This window comes from Buteo buteo, chromosome 2, assembly GCF_964188355.1.
Source record: "Buteo buteo chromosome 2, bButBut1.hap1.1, whole genome shotgun sequence".
NCBI classification, from domain to species: Eukaryota; Metazoa; Chordata; class Aves; order Accipitriformes; family Accipitridae; genus Buteo; species Buteo buteo.
The window spans coordinates 39,574,643-39,587,175 of NC_134172.1; the positions used below are offsets into that span (position 1 = coordinate 39,574,643).

Genomic DNA, 12,533 nt, shown 5'->3' on the forward strand with positions numbered 1-12,533 from the left:
TAGCACTTTTTCACTTGGGCAAATATATGACACCTCTGCAAACTTCAAATTCTTAATCCTCAAAACCCAGAGCTAGGTGACTTAAATCATGCAGGTGTGTATGTTGGCCTCAGTTGAGCCTACTGTGAAAGTGTGTAACTTGATTTGAAAAAATTTCTAGATTTCATCCTTTGCCAAAACTCTCTATCTGATGTTAGCCTTACTTGGTAAAGGTTGTGGAGGCTAGGGATGGCCTTACAGTGTGGATAAAGGGAGCGTAACTCTTTTTTTTTTCAGTACTGCTTATTGTAGTAAGCAGTAGTGGTGATAAATGTGTCACCCTCTACCTTCCCTATAGCTCCTTGGTCTGTTGTCCTGCTGCTGCCTGTGGTCCTGGCTGAGCATAAAGCATTCTGGTGTGGACAGTGTCAAAGCCAGATCCTGGCTGCAGTGTTGTAGCAGGACTGGTCTCAAACTGGGGGCTACTGCTTGCAGGATAGAGAAAGGAGAGAGCAGAGGTGAACTGCACATGACGACTGATCTTTGCTGTTTGGAAACTGCCTCCCGCAGGACTCTCCGACTGAACTCAAGCTCCAATTTACACTCTTTGTTAAGCATACCTTCTGATTAGTAAAAGAAATTTCTTTAGTCTTTGGAGACTGCCTTGTAAAAATCATCTGTGATTTTGATTTCTCACCAGGTTTATAGAATGAGTAAGCTATTGCTTACCCACAGGGAAACAGAACATGGATTTGGGGAATACCTTCCTTCAGTGGTGTGTGTGAGAGCTTGGTGCTTTCAAGTTGATTTTTTTTTTTTTCCTGCTGAAATTCAATTCAGTTCAGATCTTCAGTGTAGGCACGCCTTACCTGGGATCACTGGCCACAGCCAGGAATGCCGCTAACTCTGGAAGAGGTGGTATGTATCAGCTCTTGGCTTGGGGATCAAAGGCAGCTTCATCATTAGAAAGAAAAATGACGACTGCCTCCACTGACTTGCCTGGTATTAGTTATGTGCTTCGTGAAATGGCTTTGATCACGTTTCTTCACAAAGCTAAGCTTTTCCTGGTATTTAAATATTCACTTCCTTAATTGTACTGAGTAACTGTAACCCTAACTGATTAATCTTCCTCGAGGCATGTCAGCCTCACATTCATGCCATCACTAATGACGCCACATCATACCACGTACCATAGTTAGCTCTCCCCATCCTCCTGTATGTAATCATCCACTCCCATTTTATTGTTGTGCTCTGAATTCTTTTCGATTTATCCCGAGATGCCAAGAGCCAGCAACGAGCAGTAACTTTCAGCTTTCACATAAAACTTTAAATTACTCTTGTCTCTAATGATTCAGAATTCCTTGACAAACTTGGGGGAGAGCTCAAGAAAATGTGAAAGAGCATTAGCTTTTATAGCTTGAATCCAGATGCACATGGTACTGCTTAGAGTGAGTCTTTGTTTTGGGAGTTTAACTGAAGAAATCTGACCTTTTAGGATGGGAGACATGTAAGCTTCCAGTTGATATCAAGCTCTGGAAATAAGGTCCTCTGTTTCCATAGGTGGAGGAAGTAATTGAAAACTTCATACTTAAATAAACATTTGGTTCTAAAAAGCTTTTTTTTTAATCATTTTTTCCCTTTTTAACCTCTGGGTATGGTCCAAGTTCTATGTGTAAGATTAGAAGTCTGACTTTTGTGGTGGTGGACCTAGACAGCTGAGGTTTCTGTTGCCTGCAGGGCAATGGTCTGCCCAGTATTACTGACTGTAGCTGCTCGCAGAGACCAGGTGTTGGTTTAGATGGATGACTGAATCTCACCCAGTTCTGGCTACACTTTTGACCCAGGATGCTTCAGGGAGTAGTAAGTTAATTCTTGTTGGATGTTGCATAATTATGTTTGTGTGGTTTGACCTTCTTTCTCATGTCTCTCCCCCCCCATTTTATTTCACACAGCAATCTTGCTTTTGTCATACCTTTTTGGAATTGAGTAATGTGCTCACAGCAGAAGAGTTTGATAAGGCTGCAGGAATGGAAATCAGTGTCCCCTCTCTCCTCTGTAGGTGTTAGAGCAATGCTGCAGAGCCTACGCGGTGCAGCGTTCCCTGCCAGGTATGCTGCAGTACCGGTGCCTCTGCATACAGTCCTTTGGCACTGAAGTAAATAAGTGATCACAGGGAACTGCTGGGTAGGACAGAAGTGGAAGGTGTGGCAGAATGGCGGTGAAGAGATACCACCATGTGGTCAAACATAAATACATTGTGTTGGCTCCGTCTGGCCTGATAACCACCTCAGGGGTCAGAGAGAGGAGCTGCTAGTTTGCTGAGGCTGAGAAGTATATAAACGGAGGAGGAAAACTCCCGGGAGCTTTGAATGACTTGAATTAGTGTGTCTGAGCAGTGGCCTGGAATACTGAACTTTTGCCTCTCTGCCCTTCATCCTTTCACTGTGTCCCCTTCAAAAATGCCTGACTGCTGGTACATTGTACTCTCCATGCCTTGGTTGGTCACTGGCATAAAATCGTTTGGAAACAAACCCACTTGCCCTGTGACAGCAGGTTGCTTTTTCAATGCTACTAGCACTGCATTAACAGTTGTGATTGTAATGAGGGTGGATTTTTTTGGGACCCCTGTCAGAAAAATAATTTGGGAGAGGGTCACTGTGTTAAAGGTGGTTCCAGCTGTTGCTTGCTTCACTTGAACCTCTAGTGTCCCTCAAATGAGTGCTTTAAAATGTGATACCATTGTTGAAGTGCTAAATCTGTTAACTTCATTACCTTTAGGGGATTTTGGTATTGATTCCTGCTGTTAATGTGCACATAATCAGAGTAAAATTGCAATATGGGCATTCCTAGAAGCTGCTCTCTAGGTGAGAGGATAGTAGCTCAGAGGAGAGGCGTGAATTGTCACGCACTCTTGTCTGCCTTTCCGCTGTCCCTCATGGATACAGGCTGGATTTTTATCCTGTCAAGTTGTTTCACTACAGAATTAAGGCTGCAAAATGTGTTCCAGTGCCTGAGATTGCTCTTCCCAAATTACTGGGTAGCCTTAGGAGGCTGGAAAAAGCAGGCAGCAGTTTTGGGTACAAATTCCTTATGTCAAGATAACCCTTTAACTGTATTACTTCTGTTTGTTGTATGAGTAAAAAGGGGGAAAGTTTCAAGTTTGGTCTCTGTAAGATACTCTTTTGCTAAATGCTTTTCCTGACTAGAAACCTGGCAGTGACTGACAGCATGAAACATGCAGCCGCCTGAACTGAACTTGGTCACGCAATCAGTTGTTAAGAACTGGATTTAAGACTTAGTTTGGGTCCCCGATAGTTGAGATTTCAAGTGCTCTGTGATCTTGAAAACAAGTGTTTCATCTGTTTGTGACATGGAGATTTCCATAGCCTTAGTTTCCCCAGGAAATCCTCGTCCATCGGACATTAGTGCATTAAGACCAGCAGTGGGCCAGTATGAAACACGTGTGTTTTATGGGTGAGAAGATGCAGGGAGCTTAATGCAGAAGGCAGGGGTTTTTTCAGCACGGTCCGTGGCAGCTCAGCAGTCTTCTTTCTAAACTGGAAATAAGATCTCTTGACTCGGTCCTGTGTTTTGGCTGTTAGATGCATCCTCTAACTGAAGAATAAGACTTCCCGTGTAACTGGGAGGCAGGTGTTTTGCGGTCACCGTTGCACGAGGGGAAGGTGCTGTCTTCTGGCCAACAGCTGCTACATCAACAACCAGGAGCGGGCTGGGTTTTAGCAAAGGTGCGAACCTGATGGCATTCATAGACTTTCATCAGCACTGGCAACTGAGGAAGGACATATATTGGATTTTCTCTTGTGTTTTGCAAGACACCAGCGCTGTCTTGGTCCCATCTGAGCTGAGTTTTCAGCAGCTCTCATCCAGCTATCAGTCATTGACACAGCACTGGGCAGAAGCTGTGGTTCTTCTGCCCTTGGGTGCTGGGAGGTAAAGTGGTAGGTGGTGGTATGGTGAACACATGGCATGGCTTTGCTCACGGTTGGGTAAAAAGGTGGATATTGCTTGTTCTTGCTGCAAGATGTCTCTGACTGTCAGAGCAGCCACTCTGGGACTCTCTTGCAACCCTGCGCAGAAAAGCAGGGATCTGCCCCTGGTCTGCCGCCTGCAACTAAGTCTTGGGTCTTGCCCGTGGTATTAGCAGTAGGGATGTGATGAAGGCTTTAATTCCTCCTATTAGAAGGGTGTTACCATAACATGGAAATTTCAGAATTATCTCCTATCCGCACTCAAAATCTGAATTAAGGTCAAAGAAGTCCAAGGACTATCTATTGCATAAGTTTTTGTAAAGACCTGTATTGAAGCTCAAGAAATTAATAAGCATAAAGTATTACATAATTCTAGTGGAAAGCAAGCAATAATAAAACTTGGGTGTCTGGCCTTTGTGCCTTTTAGAAATGCAACTGGAACTGGCATCTCTTAATTGCAGCTTGTTTTCCAGGTCATCAGTTTGACTCTTTGAATATGTAATTCTCCCAGATGGTTTGGCTTTGTGGATGTCTGACATGATCTACATGTCTTCAAATGTTTTTTTTTGTGTTTTTTTTTTTTTCTTCTTCAGGCTTGGCACTTTGGAATGAATGCTGTCTGGAGTCTGAGTTGTGTAACATTAAAGTTTGAATTATGTCCAAATTTCAACTCTGATAACTCAAGAAATGTCAAGTTTGCTCAGTGACAGCTGCATCCAGACTTCCTGAAGTGTAATGGTGGAAGTAGGCAGATCTTTCAGGCTGTGGAAGCTTCTGGAGAAATACTGAATCCTTAACAGGCACAGACTGCTTAAATATCTGTTTCTTTAGTGGACAGTATCAGATCTTCCAGGTACTGCAGGTACAAACTTTTAAGTTTCATGCGGGAGTGCAATATGTATTAGGACCTTAACCAGTGCCTGTGAAGTTGTCTGGAATCTCTTCACTTAATTCTATCTGAGACCTTAAGCTACTACTCACTTTTATTGTGCTTTGCATTTTATTGCCTTTTTTTTAATATATATATATATATATATCTTTCCCCAGCAAGGTCAATTTTTACTGTTAATGGCTCTGTGCCTCTAAAATGAGCTGTGGAACTATAAACTATGTTTTGTCCTGCCTGTGCATCACCAGTATAAATGGGCTTAGTAAATTCTTCTTCAAAGTTGTGTTAGTGCTGGCACCAGTAAGACCTCAAAAGGTTCAGCTTTAATCTTTTGTATCAGGTGAAGTCTGAATGCTCAGTTCCAAAAATTGCAATATTCCTAGGACATTTTGTGGGGAGAGAATAAAACTGAATAAACCCAAGACTTGTGTTCATGGAAGTGTCTTAAGTGTCTTTTTGCTGCTTTGGTTTTTGTTGTGGTTGGTTTTTTTTTTCCTCTGCTTTTTGCTTGTCTCCAAATGTGAAGATCCTGTAATTAAAGATTGTATCCCTGTTGCACTGCCCATGATTTGTCAGCCACGTGCTATTTTTAGCTGGTTGTTTAGGTTAACCTTCCCATGGCTGCTGACTCAGTGAGTACCAGGTGGTTAGTGCATCTTCTGAGAGAACCTTGCTGTGATTTTTTTTTTACTGGTTTCCTTTTACAAAAATGTGTTTTTATTAGTGTAACAATTCTGTTCTGAAAGTATATGCTGTCCTAGTTAACGATTGCCTATCATAGTCTTTTTAATACATGTCTAATAAAGAAGAGTTAGGTTCTGCAAAGGAAGACAGATAATTGCTGCTTCCCCCTCAAAAAAAAAAAAAAAGAAAGGACCCAGAACCAAAAAACCTAACCAAACAAAAACCTCAACAAAATGTATTGACTCGTATTTTTAACCAGCCTCCAAAGTGATGGAGGCAGAGTGCTTTGTATGTTGGCTAATTGATTGCACAGCCTTTGATTGATGGGATGCAATTTGGTTGAGCATCAGCTGCAATTGTAAGCTCTAGGACCATGGCTGAAATGATTCATGTGTAGCAGCAGGATCTCCAGACTGAATTAGAGGCTTGTATTGACTGTGGCACTGTGCATTATTTAAAGGATTGGTTCTGTGCCATTGAGTGTCTGAAGCAATTAACTGCTTCTCTCTGCTGAACAATCACCTCCTTTTTTGTGAGTTCGTCCATATCAATAGTGACTTTTAGCATAGTTTCTTTATTTTGGTAGCAAGACAAATAAAAATGAGTCTTGCTGTTTTCTTTTTTTTTTTATTCTCATTCTTGTGATTTTTTTTCCCTTCACATAAAATAAAGAGGTATTGAGAATACTTTTGACGTGCGGAAACAGACTCCACCGTCAGTGAGATTGTAAAGTAGGTATGCTCATTCAGCTCTGGGCAGCACGGGGGGTTAGTCCCACCAAAGTCGTGCACGCCTGACTTGGCAGTTCGCTTCAAATTTATACAGTTAAGTGTTACATATACATAGAGTTTTGCAATACGCCTATACATAGGCATGACCTATCCCCGCTTCATATTAAAATTAGTTCCAAGAAGTCATTTCCCTAAGTTCTTCCCAACTGTGCCTTGCACAGTGCCTCCTCTTGGTGGTCGCTGGGGGTCGTGAAGATGAAGGCTGTATGTCTTCTTCATAGTGAACCCTTAACCTTATGTCCTTGTGTAGACTCAGTCGCTCCTTGGCATTTATCCAAATCACAAGGCTGGTTCTTGGGGTTGACTTCTGCTTCTTATCAGGGACTATCTCTTGCCCCAGCCGGCCTCAACAATGCAAACTTAAAACATCACCTCTCATCCCCTTGGGCCATGTCTACCTCTATTGAAATTTCTTTAACTTCATTATAAGCTAGATAATTATTAAACAGTTCCTATCCACATCCATATATCTACTATATCTACTAAGGTTCCTTTGGCTCCCTGTCTCACTTTGGCACTTATAATGTTTTTATATTCTTCTAGGAAATAATGGAAGAGCTCTGTAAGAGTGTGAAAAAGGGTTTATGTTTAAATTGTTTTCCAGGCACCCCAAAGGTTCAGCAACCTATAGACCAGGTTGGCCCAGATGCTGTGATATTGCTTGTTTAAAAAAACAACTAAACAAAAAAACCCAAACCATACTCCTACTATTAGCCTGTGGCTTTAGGGCTTTCTAACCTTAAACTGGGTTGCGCTTGGCTTCAGCAGTAGCCTAAGGAATCAGTCCCTAGCTGGTAAGGAGCAGTCATTCCTCCAACGTGGTATCAGTCCAAGCCCAACCTGGGCTTCTGCAGCTCTGTGCTGGTTGGCAGAGCCCTGGTGCAGAGGACAGCAGAAGTGAGGGCCCTCTGCAAAAGTGCGTAGGAGCCACGTGGCCCACATAGTCTTGTCAAAGTGTTTTACCCAGAGACGGTTTGCTGGCCCAGTGTGGGAGCGTCAGTATCTCACTCCCTTGGTCCTGGCTAGGGAAGCTTGTTGCAGCTCAGTAATGAAAGCTGATTTCCTCCAGTGACATTGCTGCCTCATTTTTTCTTAAGTTAATGAGCTTGTAGTTTTTAATTAGACATAAATGGTGGCTGTCATGTCTTGCTTGTTTGTATCTTTTCATCCTGCTGTAGTACTTCCAAAAGAAGAAAACTGTCCTGGTTTTGACTGGGATAGAGTTAATTTTCTTCCTAGTAGCTGGTATAGTGTTATGTCTTGCATTCAGTATGAGAAGAATGTTGAGAACACACTGATGTTTTCAGTTGTTGCTAAGTAGTGTTTAGACTAAAGTCAAGGATTTTCAGCTTCTCATGCTCAGCCAGCGAGAAGGCTGGAGGGGCACAAGAAGTTGGGAGGGGACACAGCCAGGGCAGCTGACCCAAACTGGCCAAAGGGGTATTCCATACCATGGGACATCATGCCCAGTATATAAACTGGGGGGAGTTGGCCTGGGGGGCGGGGGGGGAATCGCTGCTCAGGAACTAACTGGGCATCAGTGGGCAAGTGGTGAGCAATTGCATTGTGCATCACTTGTTTTGTATATTCCAATCCTTTTATTAATATTGTCATTTTATTATTATTATCATTATTAGTTTCTTCCTTTCTGTTTTATTAACCTGTTCTTATCTCAACCCATGAGTTTTACCTTTTTCCTTCTGATTCTCTCCCCCATCCCACTGTGGGGTGGGGGGGGAGAAAGTGAGCAGTTGCGTGGTGCTTAGTTGCTGGCTGGGGTTAAACCATCACAAATACAAAAGGGGTAATTTACTTCTGAAATCAGGCAGCAGGGTGGGCAAAAGTGTACCCAGAACTACTGGTTTTGGCCTAGCCTGGTGTTTTGGTTATTCTCTGTGAAGGTATCCAGAAGTGCAGTTCCTTCATTCGAGACTACTTTTTATGTGGGCAGCATGGGAGTTTCAAGAGCTATTGAGAACGCCTTCATTGAAAGATGGTGTTCAGAAATCAACACATCCACCTCTGTCCCCTCCTTCCCTTGATTTTTAGGAGTTTCTTGCCCATCCCTTTTCAAGACAATTTGGCTAGCCCTTCCCGCGAGGGAGGGAGACATGTAAAGCAAGACAGCTGGGGTGGCTTTTGGAAAGAGTGGAGAGGTGGGTTGAGGAGTTATGGAAGGAATTGAGGGGTGGCGAACTGAAAAGGTGGTTTTGGAAGAGAAAGTGAGTCAGTGACGCCGTGTTAGCAAAACTACTGAAAATGACATATGGCATCTCAGGAACCTACTGCTGTGGTCCAGCTACCTGCAGAAAGGACATGTAGCTGCCAGCAAGCAGGGGTTGTGGTGTACAACATCCAGGGCTGTCCACAAATCTTACTACTTCAGAGGGTTTAATTTTCCAGGGGGAACTGAGAATCTTTGGGGCCTTATTTGCAGTGAGTCCCAGATGAGAGAGGTGGTGGAAGTGCAGGCTGAGAAATAACTGAGAAATGCAGTTTTGTTTTTCAGGCTGGCAGCCTCGATGGTTTCTTCTCTGTGGTGGCATCCTGTCCTATTATGACTCTCAGGAAGATGCCTGGAAGGGTTGTAAGGGAAGCATCCAAATGGCCGTGTGTGAAATTCAAGGTAACTAAGATACCATAACACTCAGCTGCACAAAGTTTGTCCATTAATGTTACATTCAAGATGAGCTATTAGGCAGCTTGATTTCTTTGGTATGTATTTGTAGTAACTCAGTAACTTGATCTATATGCCAGTTTTTATTCTACAGTATTTTGAAAATGCAAGAGAGCTGCAAGCCTCTAATGTAATGGGTATTCTACATGCAGGTGGGTCACTGTTTTTCATGAGCCACGGTGGAACATCACACAGCTTCAAATGACTCTTCATAAGCACAAAGCTGAAGCTAGAAATATGAATAATAAACTTCAGCACTAGGTCTGCTCACTCATATTGGATTACTTGCCACATCTCTGAGGTTCAGTTATGGGCTGGAAACCTGAAAGAGAGGCTTGCCAGAAGAGGATGCCCTGTCCATAAAGACTCCCAGATGATACTGTACTGATAACAAAACTGCCTTTCATAACCTTTTGTCCCACAGCTGTACACATGTGTGTCCTGTCTATTCCCTAACTCAGAAGAGAAGTCAGAAAATGGCAACAGGGCAAGTCTGGGGCTGTAGATTCCTCCTCTTTCATTACTGCTTGACCTGCCACCTAACATATCTGTTGGGATATGTATTTGGGCTGGGAAGGGCTGAGGGACTGGTCTGAAATCTATGTTGCTTCTAGTTCATCCTGCAGATAATACACGAATGGACCTGATCATCCCAGGGGAACAATACTTCTATCTGAAAGCAAGAAATGCAGTTGAAAGGCAAAAGTGGCTGGTTGCACTAGGAACTGCCAAAGCCTGTCTGACCGACAGCAGGACACAAAAGGAAAAAGGCAAGAACACCCTTTTGCTGGCACATATTGTTTGCTTTTTATTTCCTCATCCTTACCCTAGCAGATGTACACACAAAGATGACAAAATCCATACCTGAACTCTGTGTCCAACCTGTGTTTCATGTCTTTGGTGCCTCTAAAAGCCAAGCCATGTGGAAACTCTAGCTAGAAATCTCAGGTGTTAACTCTCAGTGCAGGGATTTGAAAACTTTGGCTTTTCTTTAAAATATACTGTGTGTAAATAATTTGAAAGCCATGTTCTGATGGGTTCTGCAAATACAAGGAGTGAGTAGCTCCTGGCTGCGGCTCACTGGGATGCAGACTGTGCATGAAGGTAAGACCCCCACCTTGTGCAGCCGTCTTAGTATGATGACCCAGCCTCTCATACCAGTGGTTCTTGAGCTCTGGAGTTCCTCAGACCCTTTCCTTCCATGTTCTAACTGGGCTGTGCACTTGTGTTAGTGGCAATTAAAATAAAGGTTTGCAATTGGTTTTAAATGTGCATACTAGTATTCAGAAACTGAAATCTGATCATGGTCAGGCTATGAAAATTAATTCACTTACCTCTTTGCTTTCACCAGCAATCTCACTTTCACCCCAGTGAAAACCCCTCTTGCTTACAAGCATGGTGTTATTTGTGAGTCAGTGTGAGACCTCATGCCTTAACCTTGCTTAACCTCAGCACGATGACTATGCAGAAGATGGGAAAACAGCAAATTATTGTTAATATGTCAGTGATCCTGAGCAAATGCAGGGGAGCAGGCACTTCCTTTCCCTCAGGTGAGGAATCGCATCTCCTCTTAGCCTTATGTGCCTCTTCACCAGGCTTTGCATCTACTGGTTCAAACCAAGTCAGAACTGAGCAGCAGATGCTGCTGTAGGGTCCTACACAAAGTGGGGATCTGATGTGCAGTGCAGAAACAGAACAAAGTTATATCTATAAACTGACATACAGTAGCACAGGGTGGAAAAGCTACTCGTGTATTTGCAGAACTAAGTCATGTTAGTCTTACTAACAGACAAATTAATTTATTTTGTATTTCTAGGACTGTAATGTCAAAAAATTACTTCTGAAAAATCTCAGGGTGACTGTTAGTCGTATCTGGATTAGTCTGCTCAGTTCTGCACTCTCCAGTACAAGAAACATATGGACGTACTGGAGTGAGTCCAGCAAAGGGCCACTAAGATGATTAAAGGAAATATCTGATGGGAGAGCATAAAAAAGATGGAGCCAGACTCTTCTCAGTGAATGGACAAGAGGAAACAGGCATAAATTTAAATACAAGCAACTCCATTGAGACATAAGCAAAAATGTTTATATTATGAGGATGAGGGAGCACTGAAATAGGTTGCACAGAAAGGTCGTGGAGTCTCCATCCTTGACAATGTTCAAAACCTGACTAGACATGGCCCTGAATAACATGCTTTGTCTGACCCTGCTTTGAACAGGGGAGTAGGACTAGCTGGTCTCCAGAGGTCCCTTCCAATCTCAATCATTCTATGATTCAAGGATATATATTAAATTAATCCCTTTGTGTTGGACAGGATGTGTCTTTTCCCTCCAGTGTTTTCTACTCAGAACCCTGATCTTTTAATTCACAGTGTAATTGTTTGCACCTTAAACTACTTAGTGGGGGAAAAAAAATATGGTATGTAGGGGTTTCCTCCTATTTAAAAGGCCTGTTAAGGTCAAGTGTTGTGTACTTGCTTTTTTTCTGTGTCCTAAGTCTAGGAACATACTGTTCCTGTCTATGATGGTAAATAACAGTATTTTACCTGTCAGGAGCATAATTTATGGCCAATCCAGCTCATCTTTTTGAGTTGATAGAAAATGTTTTGAAATAAGGAAGTACTGATTGAATTAGGTTGGATATTACTATTTCAGCAACTTTCCAAAATCATATATAGCAAGATGGATACAATAAAATTAAGTCTTCTTTCATTTCACTTTTAGAGTTCACTGAAAACACAGAAGCCTTGAAGACTAAAATGTCTGAACTTAGACTGTACTGTAACCTCCTTGTTCAGCAAGTGCATAAAACGAAGGAAGCCAGCATTTCTGGTGTATCAGAACCAGAGGTACAGCTTTATTTTTGGTGTAGACCATGTCTGTAAAGTCATGAGCATTGTGAACTTTTCTGGTCAGCCAATGTAGTATTCACTTACAGTTACTTAATATTGCACCCTCTTTCTGCAGAGAACCAGTAGGAAATAACGTACCCACACAACAGTTCTTGTTTAAATGGAGTAATACTGTATTGTGGCAAATAACTTCCCTGTGTTGGGGTAGCAAGTAGTGAGATGAGATATGGTATCTGTGATGTAGATATTCACATCGCTGTAGGTGATCATGAGTATATAATGGATCAAAAAAGCGAAAGATTTTTTATAAAAAGATAACTTGCAAGAAGCACACACTTGTCTGATCCTGAGTCATTAATATCCTGCTCAGCAAAACACTTCTCAACCAAAACCCTTGAAAGGTCAAGAGACAATGCAGACCACAAAAAAAGCAAAATTACTAGAAAGAACTGCCTGATTAACCTCACTTAAGTTAAAGTTTCAAACTTTGCAAATCTTCTTGACCAAAGAAGCCTCATTTAAGAGGGGTCTTCTAATGACAGTGATCTGCCCCTTGCTTTTAGAGAGAAATGCGTGAAAAGGGATGCATGTCACTTGCTAGAGAGGCTGGTGTGGAGCTCCAGGATGTTTCCCACTGGAGAGATGGGTCTCCAGGTGCAGGACAGGCAGGCA

General features: G+C 42.5%; 1 protein-coding gene across 2 annotated transcripts in view; it reads left to right on the plus strand.

Moving 5' to 3' along the window:
• PLEKHA8 (pleckstrin homology domain containing A8) overlaps positions 1-12,533 on the plus strand; it is a 37,958-nt gene that overhangs the window by 3,178 nt on the left and 22,247 nt on the right. For both annotated transcript variants that reach the window (XM_075051655.1, XM_075051664.1), the window contains exons 2-4: positions 8,842-8,958; positions 9,624-9,779; positions 11,734-11,858. In XM_075051655.1, the coding sequence (XP_074907756.1) occupies positions 8,842-8,958; positions 9,624-9,779; positions 11,734-11,858 (398 nt within the window). The remainder of the gene's footprint in view (positions 1-8,841; positions 8,959-9,623; positions 9,780-11,733; positions 11,859-12,533) is intronic.